The sequence below is a fragment of the Staurois parvus genome, unplaced genomic scaffold (genome assembly GCF_062004578.1).
Source record: "Staurois parvus isolate SC_StPar_1 unplaced genomic scaffold, SC_StPar_1.0 ptg000363l, whole genome shotgun sequence".
NCBI lineage: Eukaryota > Metazoa > Chordata > Amphibia > Anura > Ranidae > Staurois > Staurois parvus.
Window position 1 is genome coordinate 493,332 of NW_028318159.1, and position 18,632 is coordinate 511,963.

General features: G+C 45.1%; 2 protein-coding genes and 1 long non-coding RNA gene across 4 annotated transcripts in view; 2 read left to right on the top strand and 1 right to left on the bottom strand.

The window, feature by feature from the left end:
* Positions 1-11,517, top strand: part of LOC149456341 (NACHT, LRR and PYD domains-containing protein 3-like) — a 48,710-nt gene extending 37,193 nt beyond the window's left edge. Inside the window, exons 8-11 of the mRNA XM_089685154.1 lie at positions 1,306-1,470; positions 2,741-2,905; positions 4,920-5,084; positions 9,204-11,517. Coding sequence (XP_089541280.1) covers positions 1,306-1,470; positions 2,741-2,905; positions 4,920-5,084; positions 9,204-9,294 — 586 coding nt within the window. The 3' untranslated portion in view covers positions 9,295-11,517. The remainder of the gene's footprint in view (positions 1-1,305; positions 1,471-2,740; positions 2,906-4,919; positions 5,085-9,203) is intronic.
* Positions 1-18,632, bottom strand: part of LOC149456342 (uncharacterized) — a 75,175-nt gene that overhangs the window by 15,493 nt on the left and 41,050 nt on the right. The window lies entirely within an intron of this gene.
* Positions 15,603-18,632, top strand: part of LOC149456343 (NACHT, LRR and PYD domains-containing protein 3-like) — a 40,426-nt gene continuing 37,396 nt past the window's right edge. For both annotated transcript variants that reach the window (XM_089685137.1, XM_089685138.1), the window contains exon 1: positions 15,603-15,706. The gene's annotated coding sequence lies outside the window, so the exon portion shown is untranslated. The remainder of the gene's footprint in view (positions 15,707-18,632) is intronic.

Below are 18,632 nucleotides of genomic sequence, written 5' to 3' on the forward strand. Positions count from 1 at the left end.
CAGTGTCAGGGATCCTACAGCGGTACCTCTAGCACTCCACAGACCGGATTCCCCCAAGGCGCGGAATCTAAGTCCCTACCTGCTTGTTCACCAGAGCCCCTGATGGTGGGGATGGACTTGGAGCAGGCCGAGACCAGATCGCGGCCCCTGAGTTCACCCAGCTGTGGTAGGAGCACCGTTGGAGGTGTATAGCAGGTGAGAGTCTGATGTGAGGAGGTCACAAGAGCAGCGTCAGGCAGGCCGGGTCGGTAACAGTGCTGGCAGTGTGGTACAAAATCAGCAGGCAGAGGAATAAACAGGTCACAAGCCGGGTTCGTTAACAGGAGATCAGAACGTGCAGGGTTAAGCAGGAGAATGGTCAGACAAGCCAGGGATCAGAACAGGAGACAGACAGCAAATCAGGGTCAGGCAGGGTCGGCAACAAACAATCTACTCACAGGAAATTCAGGAAACAGGTAAGACCATACGGCACTTGAGCATTGCAAGAGCTGGGTTTTAAATAGGCCGCCCAACTCCTGACAGGCACTCCTGGGTCCTAGTGCCTGCCCGGCGCCGTCATTGGTGACAGGGGCGCCTGGGTCCTAGTGCCTGCCTGCATGTCTTGTCAGGATTCTACGCATGTGCAGATTCGATCGCCGAGGCGATCTTCCCATTCCCTGACATGCAGGGTCCAGTGAGAGCGGATATAGTGAATGCAGGGTCGGGGGTTTAGTAACACTACATTTATTTTGGTATCTGTATAAATAGATGACATTAGAGATGCTCATACATGGGAGAATCTGATCTTAATGTAATGAGTGATCAGACCATCAAACAAATTCTTTTCATCTGGCGTGCTATTCAGTTCCGGAAGATCTCCCCATTACTGAACATTTGTTACCTAGCGCCATGACTTCCTATGAGTACAGAGCTCTGATCAGCAGAGATAAATAGAATATCAGATACAATCCTCCCGTCCAATCACTAGCAATGCTGATTCCGGCCTCACACTGTCTGCTGATCCCATTCATGCTCCATACACAAGGAGATGATAGCACAATACGAGTCATGTCAGTGGTATTCTGTGCTCATCCTGTGTATGGAGATATCACCGTCTCCTACACATGGAGGACAATATTGGGGGGTCTACTCCATTATAACATTTGTCCTATAAAATGCTATTTCCTGGAGATTTATTACGTGATCGAATATAAATGATTCCAATAAAGAGAAATGAGTTCCATCCATGTAGAGAATAGTTCCATTCATTCCTGGGGGGGTGGGGGGGGATTCATTTTCTTCTGGTAACATTCTTCTCTTCTACAGATTGTATGATAATCACCTGACAGACAGTTCCTGCCCCCACCTGGCATCTGGAATAAGAAATAACCCGACACTGAGGACACTGAACCTGTCCTGGAACAATCTGGAGGGTCCTTATTTCAGGGATCTGATGGCGGCTCTGACAACAAGCCGGATAGAGGAATTACAGTGAGTATAACAGGATTATTTAAATAAAACCACTTCCTAAATAAATATACAAATTCAACTCCTCCACAGCACAATCACCACCTTCACCCCTGAAGATGTGTAAAATAATATAATACAGAAAATGCTACTAAATAGTTGGAAACTCCTCAATAACACACTACAAGTGAAGTCCAATCCCTAATAAGTCCACAAAATATAAACCATAGCCTTCCTGTGTAATCACAGTGAAAAATTGTGTCCAAAGGAAATATAAATCCTTCCAACGATTTCCACGATAAATGTCCCCTCAAAAAAAAGAAAAACATCACATAGTGCATTATCTTTTATAATCTACATATAAACATGTGACATCACTCAAGTGAGTATCCCATCAAAACTTTGCAGTGAAAAATTGTGAAAAAGTGTAAAAAAGAACTGTGAATGAAACGGTGAAACAACACTGTGTGTGTGAATCACTCTTCAGTGCCCAAAGACAAGCCAACACAGTGTACACTTCTCATTATAGTAAGGAGTGGGTACCCTTACCAACAATCCCAAATAATCACGCCTATAATATAATCCAATAACTGGTGAGAAATGGCCCCCCTGTAGATCTCCACATGGCCTATACAGTCTCCATGGCACTACCTGGATTCATCAGCCATAGTACTCCATGTGTCCCCATACACCTCTTGGACACCACCAGAGGGAGACTCCACTCCAATCCAGCTGGACTGGTGGTGGCCAAGAGGTGTATGGGAGAATCTGAACTTAATGCAATGAGTGATCAGAACATCAAACAAATTCTCTTCATCTGGCGTGCTATTCAGTTCCGGAAGATCTCCCCATTACTGAACATTTGTTACCTAGCGCCATGACGTCCTATGAGTACAGAGCTCTGATCAGCAGAGATAAATAGAATATCAGATACAATCCTCCCGTCCAATCACTAGCAATGCTGATTCCGGCCTCACACTGTCTGCTGATCCCATTCATGCTCCATACACAAGGAGATGATAGCACAATACGAGTCATGTCAGTGGAATTCTGTGCTCATCCTGTGTATGGAGATATCACCGTCTCTACACATGGAGGACAATATTGGGGGGTCTACTCCATTATAACATTTGTCTTAGAAATTTCTATTTCCTGGAGATTTATAAAGTGATCGAATATAAATGATTCCAATAAAGAGAAATGAGTTCCATCCATGTAGAGAATAGTTCCATTCATTCCTGGGGGGGGGGGGGGATTCATTTCCTTCTGGTAACATTCTTCTCTTCTTCTACAGATTGGTTGGTAATCACCTGACAGACAGTTCCTGCCCCCACCTGGCATCTGGAATAAGAAATAACCCGACACTGAGGACACTGAACCTGTCTGGGAACAATCTGGAGGGTCCTCATTTCAGGGATCTGATGGCGGCTCTGACAACAAGCCGGATAGAGGAATTACAGTGAGTATAACAGGACTGACTGAGACAATCATATTCTGACAGATTAACATTCAATTGTCTAAATCTTCGGATCTTCTCTAACTCTGTTATCAGCAATAAATTAGACTTTTTCTACATCTGGCCATAAGTGGATCAAATATGGACAGGTTTAGTAAGGACCAGCCGAGATCTGACCCATCTATGGGCAGGCTGGTTGTACTGAAGTTGATCCGTCAATCACATTCAGTACAACCGTCCTCTGGGACTTTTTGCATTCGATCACTGCTGGAGGTCTATAGCAGCTAACAGTGATCAGTGTTCTGCTGGCAGGGAAGGCTTCCTGTTGGCAGAACACAGTTGTGCGGCAGGAGTGATTCCCCCATCCATTCTGACTGTGTTGATGGGGGGATTGAGCAATTGTCTGTCTTTCCACCCGTAGTGGAAGGAAAGAATATTGTATAGTCTGTAGCTTACTTAAAGCTCCCCACACACAGTACAGTCTGATCTTACAATCTTCTTTACCTCCATTTCCTAATTGGATACAAACTGACTGGATACATTGGGTAGGTCCTCATATGATTTAAAGTGGTACAAACAGCATAATATCAGATGGTAACATGGTGACCCTATAGACTATAAAATGTAAACATTAAAGTGTTACTAAACCCACAACAGTACAATCAGTCTGTAGATGCAGTAAAGCGTGCTTGTGATACTCCCTGTGGAACCTAAGGGGTTAATCCTCTGCATTGTGTAAAAAGACCGATTGATCCTTTCTGCTCTGTTCCTCCCCTTTTTCAAGCAACCACCTCTTATCTTCTGATAAGACAGACTGAACCGTAGGCATTTTGCACATGCTCAGTTTAGTGTGTATTGCTAGAGAGGTTTTTTTTTCCTTGGGAGGGTACATGTGATCAACGCAGCACCAATCAGCGCTGTCCAGAGATCAGGGGTTCTGCATCCTCCTAGAGCAGAAAGAAAACTCCTCCTACAAGCTTTATCCAGTGCTCGGCCGGACACTGATAGAAGTAAAAAGACTGCTATATACTGCTGATGAGAAAAGGTATTTAGCAGTTTATATTTACTAAAAAAAATTGCATTTCCATGTTGTGTGTACTGTGGGAGACCAGATATAGTGAATGCAGGGTCCGGGGAGAGCGGATATAGTGAATGTAGGGTCCGAGAACATATTTTGTGATTGCAGGGTCCAGGGAGAGCAGATATAGTGAATGAGGGGTCCGGGGACAGCGGATATGGTGAATGCAGGGTTCGGGGAGAGTGGATAGAGTGAATGTGGGGTCCGGGAAGAGCGGATATGGTGAATGCGGGGTCTGGACAACCGGACATGGTAAAAACAGGGGCCAATGAGACCAAATTTAGTGAACGCAGGGTCTGAGGAAAACTGATATAGTGATTGTAGGGTCCGGGGTTTAGTAACACTCTACATTTAGTTTGGTATCTGTATAAATAGATGACATTAAAGATGCTCATACATGGGAGAATCTGAACTTAATGCAATGAGTGATCAAAGCATCAAACAAATATTTTTCTTCTGGCGTGGCCAACTGCTATTCAGTTCCGGAAGATCTCCCCATTACTGAACATTTGTTACCTAGCGCCATGACGTCCTATGAGTACAGAGCTCTGATCAGCAGAGATAAATAGAATATCAGATACAATCCTCCCGTCCAATCACTAGCAATGCTGATTCCGGCCTCACACTGTCTGCTGATCCCATTCATGCTCCATACACAAGGAGATGATAGCACAATACGAGTCATGTCAGTGGTATTCTGTGCTCATCCTGTGTATGGAGATATCACCGTCTCTACACATGGAGGACAATATTGGGGGGTCTACTCCATTATAACATTTGTCTTAGAAAATTCCATTTCCTGGAGATTTATAAAGTGATTGAATATAAATGATTCCAATAAAGAGAAATGAGTATCATCCATGTAGAGAATAGTTCCATTCATTCCTGGGGGGGGGGGCGGGATTCATTTCCTTCTGGTAACATTCTTCTCTTCTACAGATTGGATGGTAATCACCTGACAGACAGTTCCTGCCCCCACCTGGCATCTGGAATAAGAAATAACCCGACACTGAGGACACTGAACCTGTCTGGGAACAATCTGGAGGGTCCTCATTTCGGGGATCTGATGGCGGCTCTGACAACAAGCCGGATAGAGGAATTACAGTGAGTATAACAGGACTGACTGAGACAATCATATTCTGGGAGAGTTTCCATTGAAATCTTCCTGAGACCTCTATGCCTGGCCTGAACAGAGCAGAGACAATCACTGCAGACATTTTTCCATTAGATAATTGAACTCACCAAACACTTGGCAATCATGAATATTTTTCTTGTATGCAGGACGTTCCAGCAAACTATAACACTATATATACCAAATTCTTCCACATTGTATAGAGTAAAATTTCCTGCCTCATTTCAGTGCCTGTCTTGCAGAAAGGATACCAGGAAATTACAATGAAAGAGAAAAAAAATGACATCATACAGATACAGGGGAGGATATAGAAAAAAATTAGTGCATTAAAAACAGTGACCATAGACAATATATGAACAAAACTGAGCTGAGTTGCCAAAAAGAAGTCTTTACTGCGCCAATGCCACAAAAAAGCCTGGTTACAATATGCCTGACAACACATTGACACGCCTCACCGGGCTTTATTGTAGCATTAGTGCAGTAAAGGCTTCTTTCTGGCAACTTGACCACGCAGCTCTTTTTTGTACTCAGGCATATACTGTTCTTATGGAAACCGCCAAACCCAGATATGGCCATCAGATTGGCAGGCAGAGAAGCGTGATTGGTCACTCCAGAGAACACGTCTCCACTGCTCTAGAGTCCAGTGGCGGCGTGCTTTACACCACAGCATCCGACGCTTTGCATTGCACTTGGTGATGGAAGGCTTGGATGCAGCTGCTCGGCCATGGAAACCCATTCCATGAAGCTCTCTACGCACTGTTGTTGGGCTCATCTGAAGGCCACACCAAGTTTGGAAGTCTTTAGCTATTGACTCTGCAGACAGTTGGTGACTTCTGCGCACTGTGCGCTTCAGCATGCGCTGACCCCGCCCTGTCATGTGACGTGGCCTACCACTTGGTGGCTGAGTTGCTGTTGTTCCCAGTTGCTTCCACTTTGTTATAATCCCACTAACAGTTGAGCGTGGAATATTTAGTAGCCAGGAAATGTCCCGGATGGACTTATTGCACAGGTGACCACCTATCACGGGACCACGCTTGGAGTCACTGAGCTCCTGAGAGCGATCCATTCTTTCACCAATGTTTGTAGAAGCAGTCTGCATGGCTAGTGGCTTGATTGTATACACCTGTGGCCACGGAGGGGATTGGAACACCTGAATCACATGATTGGGAGGGCGGAGACAATACTTTTGGCAGTATAGTGTATATGATGTTGGAGATGTTGGAGGAAGCGCGGCAAATAAAAAAAAATTTGCCAATGTCATTAAAATGAACCCTGGAGGAGGCATTGAGACGCGTCTATTACAAAAACTCGTATCACTTTAAAGTGTTTTTTTTAAATGTTTAACGACTAATAGCGTCACATACCGCCAACACATGGGGGGGGGGGGGTTGTTGGTAAGGCCTCCTCCGGTTTCAGGGCCTTATTCACAGGATTAGAATTGGAATTAAAATAAGATGATTGGTTTTTATAACTTTATATATAATTAGAATTGAACACGACCTTATGTAGGCAATAAATAGAACACACACATGATGATAAGTTGATGAATGATATATATAATGGGACCTGTATGGATCATATGTTTTATAGTGACAATAAAGGCAATTTGTAAAAAAGAAAACTAACAAACATGTGATACTTACCTGCTGTGTGCAGTCATTTTGCTCCTCTTCTCTGGTCTCCCGCAGCTCGCTATGGGGGCACCTGAGCAGGCTCACTCCTAAGCCGCTGCTCTGCGCATATATTCATACACAAAGCCGCAGTCCAACTCCTCCCCCTCTCTCTCCTCTTTGGGTCACTGGCTGTGATTGACAGCAGTGGGAGCCAATTGTTCTTCCTGTTGTCATAGCCAATGAGGAGGGAGAGCTCCGGAAAGCCGAGGCTCCTGTGCACATTGCTAGCAGCTTACCAGTTCTAAAATGTGTTGGAGGCATTTATTTCCTTATTTCAGGCCTTTCCTTTATCTTCTCCTGTTGATCCTGCCAGTAAAGCTGTGTACCCACAGGAAGGTTTTTTTTTTCCTTTCACTCAACCAGTGGGATAGAAGAAAAGAAAACAGATCCCTGTATCAACACTATGATGTAGGGATCTCTCCCGCTGTGACATTGTATTCTGACAGGGGGACTCCCCTCCAGCCAGAATACACTGATTAGGGCTTGCACCCATTGGCTTTCCAGCATGCCGTTCAACAGACCGGCTGAACCAGCTGATTTTCTGCCCATGTGTATCAGGCTTAAAGTGGTTGTAAATGATAAAGGTTTTTTACCTTCATACAGTACATTTTATGCATGAAGGTAAAATCATTTTGTGTGCTGCTCCCCCCCACAGCCCCCTTAATACTCACCTGAGCCCCCTTTTGATCCATGATGTGCATGAGAGCCTTGGCTGTCCCAGGACTTCCTCTTCTCATTGGCTGAAACAGCAGAGGGAGCCACTGTCCATCACAGCCAGTGAGCCAATGAGAAGAGGGCAAGGCCAAGCCGCGGCTGTCTGTCTGTCTTATGGACATAGAGAACAGGTCTCGGGAGCGAGCATGCACCAAGTGGCTTGCTATTGGGGGCACTGGTCAAGGGGACCCCAGAAGAGGTGGAATGGATTGCGCACAGCAGTATAACATCTTTTTTGGGGGTTCTCTTATTTTAACACACTTCTTTAAGGGGGGGGTGGATGAGGATCATTTACAGACACTTTCTTGGAAGGAAATTACTATTGTTTGTTTGCTTATAAGAAGAGTAGAAAGACAAAGCATTTCTGAAAGGATCAAGGTACATAAATAAATGAAATTCAACTAATGCAGCCACCACATTTGGGCTTCATTCAAATCTGAGCGTAGCAGTTTTCAGAGTTTTTACCGCAATTTTGTGCGTTTATTATTATTAGTAATAATATTTAATAAAAAATAAACACATAAACCCAAACAAATATACATTATTATTAATGATAATAATAATGATGATGATAAATAAATGTAAAATAAATACACAAACACCTGAAAAATGTATTATTATTATTAATAATAATTAATTTCATATTTTTTTTAAGGTTAAGGGTTAATTGTTATGTAGTTTTTTTTATATATCATGATTTTTTTGTTTATATATGTACTTATTTTATTTATTTTACATTTATTCATATATTTTTACTTTTTTTTGTTTACATTTTTTATTTGAGCAGGTAATCGCACAAAAACGTGCGAAATCACGCAAAAACACACCAATCGCACATTTCTATGGGAATAAAAACTCGCCAAAGACGTGCACATCTTCCCAATCTGAGTTACAAAAGTAGCTCCAAAACTTCTTTGAGCTTCAGCCGTTCTGCTTCAGGTGACTTGGAGTGGAGATGTGAACCATCTCCATAGAGGAATATTGATTTTCTTTTCCCCCCTGAGCGTTTTTGAGCTTCGAACTTCACGCTGAAAAACGCTCAAGTGTGAATGGGGCCTTAAAGACTGGTAAGCTGCAATATGTCACAGTTCTGCTCTTGGATAGAGATATAATTTAACTCCTTCCCTGCTGCAGAGACCCCAAAACAATCTGCAAAAGCTGACGACCTGTAGAATATAAACATGGTAGTTACACATTTTTGTTACATTATATTATGGTAACTGTTTTTCAAACCTATATTTTCAGTAAAAAAAAAAATACATTCAAATTACTTTTACTGCATCCTAACAAAGTGTGCCCATCAGAGTTCCATTTACCATGAAATGTGCCCATCGACATGCCTCTGAGAATCTTTTTTGAAGTAGAAACACACCCTACCTTGAGGGCAGACAGGGAGCAGGAGCCGGAAGAGGTAGCGAGCTGCAGGGGGTGGAGAACCTTGCTGAGGGTGGAGAGGCGCCCGCATGACGTCACATCGTATCCTGCGGGCAAAAAAGGAGCAGGAGAGATGCCGAGCCACAGGGGGCACACATGACGTCATTGGTTGCTGGGATGTCCACGGTCCCAGCAACCAATGACTGCTGAGCGGCGGGGATATGACACTTTAGTCTGGTGGGCTGATGGTTCAGACAGGAGCATCGCTTGGTCGGTGTCCGCACCGCGGTCCGTCATTTAATGATGTCTGCTTTCTATCCTCTCTTCTAGGATCATGAACAATTCTTTGTCCCGTGAAACTAAAAGGGAACTGAAAAATCTGGAATCCCTCCGACCAGAACTGAAGGTTTCTACAGGATGAATCCAGAGGAAGAACCTCTGTTACAGCTGTGAATGGGACATTGCTCGGGATGACGAGGAGAATAAGATTTCGATACGAATAACCCGACCCAAGAGGGGAATGAAACATCAAAAAGGAACTAATACACACAGGACAGGATGGGGGAGGACTTTGTAACTGTTTTGTACCCAATACTTCTGAACATGAAGGGGTGACACTCCAGTCAGCCATGAACATTTTCCCCATAAAGTGACTTGGGAGACACGGCTGTCTCTAATGATCATCCTTGCATTCGTCTTACACAGCTCATCCAGAGATAATACAGGCGGAGTGATGAGGAGATGGCACCAGTGGTGTATTTAGGTTTTAGGCTGCCCTAGGCAACACAAAAATTGGCGCCAATTGTGTGCCAATGCCAATTTTCCAAACATTCCAAACTTTATTCATACAAAAGCCTTATTTTACAATGTAATATTTATTACTGCGTTTTCATAATTCTGTTTGTGGGTTGGATGCTAGACTGTCCAATAAGAGAGCCCAGCACTAGTTCTGTCATTGACTGCTATAGCAGATTGAAGGTCTACAGCGTCTTGAAAAAGTATTCCTACATTCACACCCCTTGAAATGTTCCACATTCTGTCATGTTACAACCAAAGCGTTAATGTATTTTATTGAGATTGGATGTTGTGAAGTGGAAGGAAAGTGATAAATGGTTTTCAAAATTTTTTACAAATAAATCTGTGAAAAGTGTGGCGACATTTGTATTCGAAGTCAGTACTTTGTAGGACTTCCTTTGGCTGCAATTCCAGCTGCAAGTCTTTTTGGGGATGTCTCTTTGCACATCTAGAGAGGGACATTTCTGCCCATGCTTCTTTGCAGAATCGCTCAAGCTCTGTCAGGTTGTATGGAGAGCGTCTGGGAACAACAATTTTCAAGTCTTGCCACAGATTCTCCATTGGGTTTTGGTCTGGACTGTGACTGGGCCATTTTAACACATGAAGATGCTTTGATCTAAACTATTCCATTGTAGCTCTGGCTGGATGTTTTCGGGTTGTTCACCTGCTGGAAGGGGAACCTCCGCCCCGGTCTCAAGTATTTTGCAGACTCATTCTAATATTGCCCTGTATTTGGCTCTATCCACCTCGCCATGAACTCTGACCAACTTCCCTGTCCCTGCTAAAAAGCATCCCCACCACATGATGCTGCCACCACCATGTTTCACGGTGGGGATGGTGTGTTCAGGGTGATGGGCAGTGTTAGTTTTGCTTTTAGGCCAAAAAGTCCCATTTTGGTCTCCTCTGACCAGAGCCCCTTCTTCCACATATTTGTTGTGTCCCTCACATGGCTTCTCACAAATTCAAATGGGACTTCTTATGGCTTTCTTCCAACAATTGCTTTCTTCTTGCCACTCTTCCATAAAGGTCAGATTTGTGGAGTGCACGACTAATAGTTGTCCTGTGGACAGATTCTCCCACCTGAGCTGTGGATCTCTGCATCTCCTTCAGAGTTCCCATGGGCCTCTTGGCTGCTTCTCTGATGAATGCTCTCCTTGCCTAGCCTGTCAGTTCAGGTGGACGGCCATGTCTTGGTAGGTTTGCAGTTGTGCCATACTCTTTCCATTTTCGGATGATGGATAGAACAGTGCTCCGTGAGATGGTCAAAGCTTGGGATATCTTTTTATAACCTAATCTTGCTTTAAGCTTATCCACAACTTTATCCCTGACCTGTCTGGTGTGTTCCTTGGCCTTCATGATGCTGTTCACTAATGTTCTCTAACAGACCTCTGAGGGCTTCACAGAACAGCTGTATTTATACTGAGATCACATGACACACAGGGGGACTCTGTCTCTAATTTGGTGACTTCTGAAGGTAATTTTTCAGATATTTGTAAAACATTTATCACTTTCCTGCCACTTCACAATTATGTGCTACTTTGTGTTGGTCTATCACAGAAAATCCCAATAAAATACATTGACAGTTTTGGTTGTAACATGACAACATGTGGAAAATTTCAAGAGGTATGAATACTTTTTCAAGGCACTGTATATTCACAGCACTGTAGTAAACAAGACATTTGACACTTTGATTCGTCTGCCAGAGAGGGAAAAATGAGAAACATTTCTAATCAAATATTTAGATGTAATAGTTCAGATTTACTTGTCATAAGAGAAGCAGAAACATCTTCAGATCGGAATGTTATCTTCATTTGAATATAATACATAAATAAAGCAAATATTTGTACAAGCGCCTTACTTTTTCTTTCATTTCATCTTATTTAAAGTATCCAAGGAACAGAAAGCTGATTTAGGGCCGGTTCACAGCAGTGCAGGAAATGTAAATTTCTGTGTGTGTTTTCCACACTGCAGAGGAATACGCTGCCTTTGCTGACACATGCAGATGCCAATAAATATTAATGCATCTAGAAAATGTGTACATTTTGCAGCCACCAAATCGCATAGTACTGCAGTATCAGACAATTTGGTGCAGCACATTTTTTAATGTAGCTCCCTCCTTGTCAGCTAGGGGGAGCTCTAGCTCTAATTGTTAGTGAGGAGGGCTGAGTAGCGGCCTGGGTGTGATAGTCAGAGGGAGGTCAACTTTTGGTCAGGGCTGAGTGGCTCTGCAGACCAGCTTTCTGGAACTTCCCCCTGCACTAGAACTTTGAAAGAAGATCTAGAAGCAGTGGGCGGAGGTGAGGAGTGGCAGGTCTGTTGTCTTAGAGGATCCTGGCCAGTCCCCGACAGGATGTATGGCAAGGGGTCAGGACATCCTTTAAGAGTAACTGAGCCTGCTCAGCAGTGGGGGAGTTCGGGTGGAAGATGGAGACGTGAGGTTGGAGAGGAGGAGCCTGGGAGGGGGCCCAGATGGGGAAGGGCTCACCTACAGGCAGGGGAGCTTGGAGGAAGCAAAGCTTGGGACTTCACCAGCCCCCAGAAAGAGGACCACCTATGCAACAGGAAAGGAGCGGCCCAACTAGAAGGCCTGGTAGCAGCCACTAACCCACCAGCGGCACAGGAGAAGGACTGCGTGAGTAAACTTGCACCCCTGGGCCAGGGAGGGGAAAGAGACACTCTGCTGGGAAACTAGATTAGCTTTTCACCTGGGACTGTTTCACACTGCAGTGGCATCGCAGGCACTGGAACCTGCCCAGGGATTCACCCAGTACAGCTGGATGAGGAGAGGATTCATCTGGGGTCTGAGGTGGTACAACAGGAGATGCTGGCGACAGGACATGCTGGCTAGCACTGCAGAAGAAAATGTTGTAAAGGCTTGTACATAAATTAAAAATTAAATAAGTGATGTAACGCTGCTAAATAATAGCTACAAAAAATAAAAGAGTGACATAACTGAATAAAACGTCCATAATGAGTCCATATATGTAAAATCAATTAATTTGTAATAAAGATTCTTCCATAATTCACGTGTTTTCTTCTTGTGCTGATATCCCCAAACACCATCCAGTAGAATAGTGCCCATAACACACAGTGCCACCTCAGTGCTCACAGAACTCTCACCTCAGAGCACATGGAAATGCGCTTTATGACATCCAATAGGAAAACGGATTCTTCACTTTTTCAATCCACAGCCATGTGATAGAAATCAAACACCTTTCAGCTTTCCATAGATTGTCAAACCAGAGCCAAGGATCGCTCCCTTTACGGGTGATGGAGGTCACACATTCCTATCCTTAAAAGGGAACAAAGGCGGCTCCCATGGTGCAGGATGTACAAATATAAAATGTATTAAGAAGCAGTAATACACTCACATGTAGGAAATGAATGAAATGCCATCAAATCATCAGATGCCGGCTTCACTTGTCAGCTGAACTCACTATTCACGTCTGCCCAGAGCCAAGCCCCTTACGCATTACATCATGCCCACGTGACTTCATCCCTCCTCTTCTCCATCCCCAACTCTGCTCACCCCCCGTCTTCTCCATCCCCCCAACTCTGCTTGCCCCCCTCTTCTCCATCCCTGCTAACTCTGTTCACCCCCCTTCTCTATCTCCCCTCTTCTCTATCCCCCCAACTTTGCTCACCCCCTTTCTGCATACCACCAACTCTGCTCATCTCTCTCTTCTCCATCCCCCCTCCTCTCTATCCCCCTCTTCTCTAGCCCCCCAACTCTGCTCGCCCCCCTCTTCTTCATCCCTGCTAACTCTGTTCATTCCCCTTCTCTATCCCCTCCAACGTTGCTCATCCCCCACCCCCAACTCTGCTCACCCACCTCTTCTCCCTCCACCCAACTCTGCTCACCTGCCTTCTTCTCCACCCCCAACTCTGCTCACCTGCCTTCTTCTCCACCCCCAACTCTGCTCACCCACCTCTTCTTCCTCCACCCAACTCTTCTCACCCCCTCTTCTCCATCCCCCAAAATCTGCTTGCCCCCTCTTCTACATCCCTACTAACTCTGTTCACCCCCCTTCTCTATCCCCCCTCTTCTCTATACCCCCAACTCTGCTCACCCCTCTCTTCATCCCCCCAACTCTGCTTACCCCCTCTTCTCCACCCCCCCAACTCTTCTCATCCACCTCTTCTCCATCCCCCAGACTCTTCTCATCCCCCCTCTTCTGCATCCCCCCAACTCTGCTCACCTCCCTCTTCTCCATCCCAACTCTGCTCACCCCCCCCCCCTCTTCTCCAATCCCTCCAACTCTGATCGCCCCCACTCTTCTCCTCTATCCCCCCCAACTCCGCTCACCGCCTTCTTCTGCATACCCGCAAGTCTGCTCACCCCCCTCTTCACCATCCCCAACTCTGCTCACCACCCTCTTCTCCATCCTTCCAACTCTGTTCACCTCCTTCACCACCCCCCTTTCTCTATACCCTCCAACTCTGCTCACCCCCCCCTCTTCTCCCCTCCAACTCTGCTCACCCCCCCCCCTCTTCTCTATTCCTCCAATTCTGCTCACCCCCCTCTTCTCCATCCTTCCAACTCTGTTCACCCCCCTTCTCTATACCCTCCAACTATGCTCACCCCCCCTCGTATCCCCCCCAACTCTGCTCTCCCCCCTCTTCTCCATCCCCGCCAGCTCTGTTCACCCCCTCTCCATCCCCCACTTCTCTATCCCCCCCAACTCCGCTCACCCCCCCCTTCTCTATCCTTCCAACTCTGCTCACCCCTCCCTCTTTTTTATTCCCCCTATAATGAGACTTCTGTTGATCTTTAAAGTTCTATGCTGGGGAGGGGGGCTGGAAGGGAGTTGAGAGTTTGTATTATGGTAGGGGGGACAAGGAAGGGTGGTCTGTACTAAGGCCAGGTTCACATGCCGCGACTTGCGCGGGCACGAGAGTCTATTCATTTGCCCTGGAACACACAGGGAAGAAGTCACTGGAGCCTGTACAGCCTGCAGTACAGTTGCGATTTCCAATGCGAGCGGTGTGCCATTAGAACTAATTTGGGTCATTCCTCTGTGCGGGTGGTGCAGCTGCAGGTATTTGTGTGGGTCCCGCATTCCTCTGTGTGGGTAGTGTGGTTGCAGGTATTTGTGTGGGTCCCAGCGACACCACCCACACATATGTGAACTGAGCCTAAGATGGGGCCTGTATTGAGGATGGTCTTTACTGAGGATATGGGCTGGCAATTTAAACCACGCCCATTTTTTTAAGATCACACCCACTAATGAATGCCACACCCCTAATTAAAATAATGCTCCACCTACAGAAAAAAAAAGTGTCCCTACAAATTTCTTGGGAATGTTGGCAACTATGCAAACCGCCTGTTTTCAGTTTTTGCAAAACTACAGGGCACAGCATGCCCTTCTTACCGTCTGCTGGAAGATGTAGTTCCCCTGCAGCTGGAAGGTAACGATTTTAGAGACGGATCCACATTAACATTTAGGCTCTGTTCACATCTGTGTGGGCGGTGCCGCTGTGGGACCCGCACAAATACCACCCGCACAGAGGAATGCGGGACCTGCAGATGGGTGACATTCATTCTAATGGCACGCCACTGGAAATTGCGAACCTGCTGGGAACCTCACTGCCCATGTGGGCTGCGATTTCCGAAAAAGTGCAGGGACTTCTTCCCTGCGTTCAAACGAATGGGCTTATGTACCCGCAGGACCGCAGAGATGTGATCCTGGCCTTAAAGCTGCAGAAAACCACACATAAATATTCCAAATATTTATGTGCACTTGTTGTGTGTTGGGAAAACGTTACGTTCAAAAGACTGAAAGGAAATATCTATGGATGACTTGTGCTTAGTATTTTCCTGATTAGATCAGGAATACAGTGCAGGGCGAAGGTCAGATCCCAGCCTGAGAATCTGCTTAGTTTTTCAGGAAGTATCAACATGCACGTCTACAGTCATATGACTTTATGGGAGGACTATACGCATGAACTGTTGAAGAAAATAACTTCCTGGGGGGATTGTAGAATTCCATCCCGCCCTGTGGCCATTTTATGAGAACCAACATAAGGAACAGAAAAAGGTAAACAGAACTTGGAACTTGTTATTAACTTTGTTACAGTTGCAGTTTCTTTTCTTAGATAATAACATTTGTATTGATTGTTTTCAACATGCATTTAGATTTCACATTTGAACCTCCACAGGTGATTTCTGATTTCAGGCATCCCAGTGAAGGAAAATATAGTATTTATCATTGAAACTCACTCAGTGTCTTACCTGCATTAAATTAGCCTCAGAACCTGTGTAAACATTATGTGTTCGGGTTTGAGCCCGGTTTCACCCTTGTGCGGTACGGCACATCGCATGTGTTATGCATAGGAACCACACCGCATTCCTGTGTGAATCACATGTAAATTCTGTGCGCTGCGATTTGAGCCGTACATTTTGTGTGGCTCAAAATCGCACCGCATCCGCACCAAAAAGTTGTAGGACCCTTTTTTTGTCCGCATTAGAAATGGATCGCATTGGGTATTCACAGCCATGCGATCCGATTCTGCACATCGCACCGCGTTGTGAGAACTGATTTCGCGGTGTTGTCAACTCAACATACACACCCGCAGCGGTTCGCACGAATGGGGCGCAATTAGGATGCGGTGCAGGATTCGCACAGAAAATGCACTGCATCAGTGTGAACCCAGGCTAAAGGAAGGAGGTTGCCACCCTATCTGCAAGCAATGTTTACATCTTAGGTGAGAGAGGTCTGTATATGAATACGTTGTCTACAGATTTGGACGTTCCCTTTACATCTATGCACTGCCCCTGTTTTTCTTTCCTATTTGTATACAGTCTGCAAACATTTGTCTTTTTGTTGCGGTTGTTGTTACAGCATATCTTTTTTTTTTTTTTTTTGCTACTCTTCAGGTCAGAGGTTTGCCCTTTGGTCTGCATAATGTTAGTTCTTGCTAACGTTCAGCCCGGGTTCACACTGCCGCGGTGCGGAATTCGCAGCGTTTTCAGTGCAAATTCCGTACCGCATCAGAATCGCACCCTGTTCATGCAAACCGCTGCGGGTGTGTATGTTAACACCCTGAAAGCGATCAGCAAAACGCAGTGCAGAATTGGATCACATAGGTGTGAATACACATGCGATCTGATTCTAGTGTGGACCCAAAAAAGGGTCCTGCACGTTTTTAGTGCGGGTGTGGTGCGTTTAGAGCCATAAAAAATGTACGGCTGCAATCGCACCGCACACGAATCACATGTGAATGCGGTGCAGTTCCTGTGCGAATCACATGCGATGTACCGCACTGCATGTATGTAAACCCAGGATCAAGTGTAACAAAAAAAAAAGCAAATCTTTAGTTTACCCTAGCCAGCCCTTATTAACTCCTTCTACTCCCTCTACTTTTAGGGCTCGTTCACACCAGTGTGCAGAGACATCAGTTTTTCTGCATGCGTTCTGCAAGGGCACAACGAAATCAGTTGTTCTCTATGTGCCCTGTTCACACCACAACACTGGGATCGCGCGCAGATATTTTTTTCTGCGCAGGAACCTGCAAGGTCTAAACCAGGGGTAGGCAACATATGAGAGGTGGAGATCTACATGGACAACATGAAAGAGATCAAAAAGATCACCGGGGTTCAGCGCCATTTAAAAAAAAAAATTAATTAATTAGCAAGCCCTAACTAAAGAGCAAGGAAAATGTAGCAAAATATAGAAAACAAAGAAAAATATTATAAAACAAACGTCACTGCAAAAATACAAACTTAGCCTACATTAACCCTTCGCCCTCCAGTCGATTTCCTCCCCTTCCTGACCAGGCCTCTTCTTGCGTTACGTCGCTGCATTAATTTAACTGACAATTGCGCGGTCATGCAACGCTGCACCCAAATTAAATTTACATCCTTTTCCCCACGAATTGAACTTTCTTTTGGTGGTATTGGATCGCCTGTGCGTTTTTGTTTTTTTTGCTATTAAAAAAAAAAGACCAACAATTTTGAGAACAAAACAATATTTTTGATCTTTTGCTATTAAACATGTCCAGTAAAATATAAATTTACGGCAAAATGTATTCTGCTCCGTGTCTTTGCTACAAAAACAATCCCAATACTTGTAAACTAATTGTTTTACGTGAAAGTTATAGCGTCTACAAATGTCAGTATATATATATATATATATATATATATATATATATATATACACACATACACTGGGATTTTTTTTTTTATTTTTACTAGTAATGGCGGTGATCAGCGACTTATAGCGGGACTGCGCCGGGCATTCTGACACGGGGGGGGGGGGAACGGGACTGACTTGGTGTCACTGACATCCCCAATGACACCAATACAGTGATAAGTGTTAAAAAAAAAAAAAGCATTGACACTGTACTAATGGCACTGGGCAGGAAGGGGTTAACATGTGGGGCAATCAAAGTGTTAACTGTGTGCAGGGAGTGTTTTACTAGCGGGTGGGGTGTGTGTGCTTCACTGTAATCACACCATTTCCTGATGGCTGTGCTGTGCAGTGTGCCCGAGCTGACAGGGAGGAGGACTGTTAGTAAACTAAACAGTCCTCCACGTCAGTGCTGGTAATTACCGGCCGGGGCCCCGCGATTGACAGCCAAATGAGATGCATTTCCCCCTACCCAGAAATGCAAAATCTCGTATATGTACATGATTTTGCGCACCCGCGCTGCCTTGTAGCAGTATTTCTGCTATAGGGCAGATAGAAAGCGGTTAAAAATGGACAGTCTTAGTCAGTAGGCAAGTGGCCGGTGTCAGGGGAGTCGATGGTGTCAGTAGAGCAGTGGACAGTGTCAGTAGGGCAGAGGTTGGTGTCAGTAGGGTAGTGGACAGTGTCAGTAGGGCAGAGATTGGTGTCAGTAGGGTAGAGGTTGGTGTCAGTAGGGCAGTGGACAGTGTCAGTAGGGTAGAGGTTGGTGTCAGTAGGGTAGTGGATGGTATCAGTAGTTTTTATTTTTACATTTTTATTTTTTAATGTTTCAAAA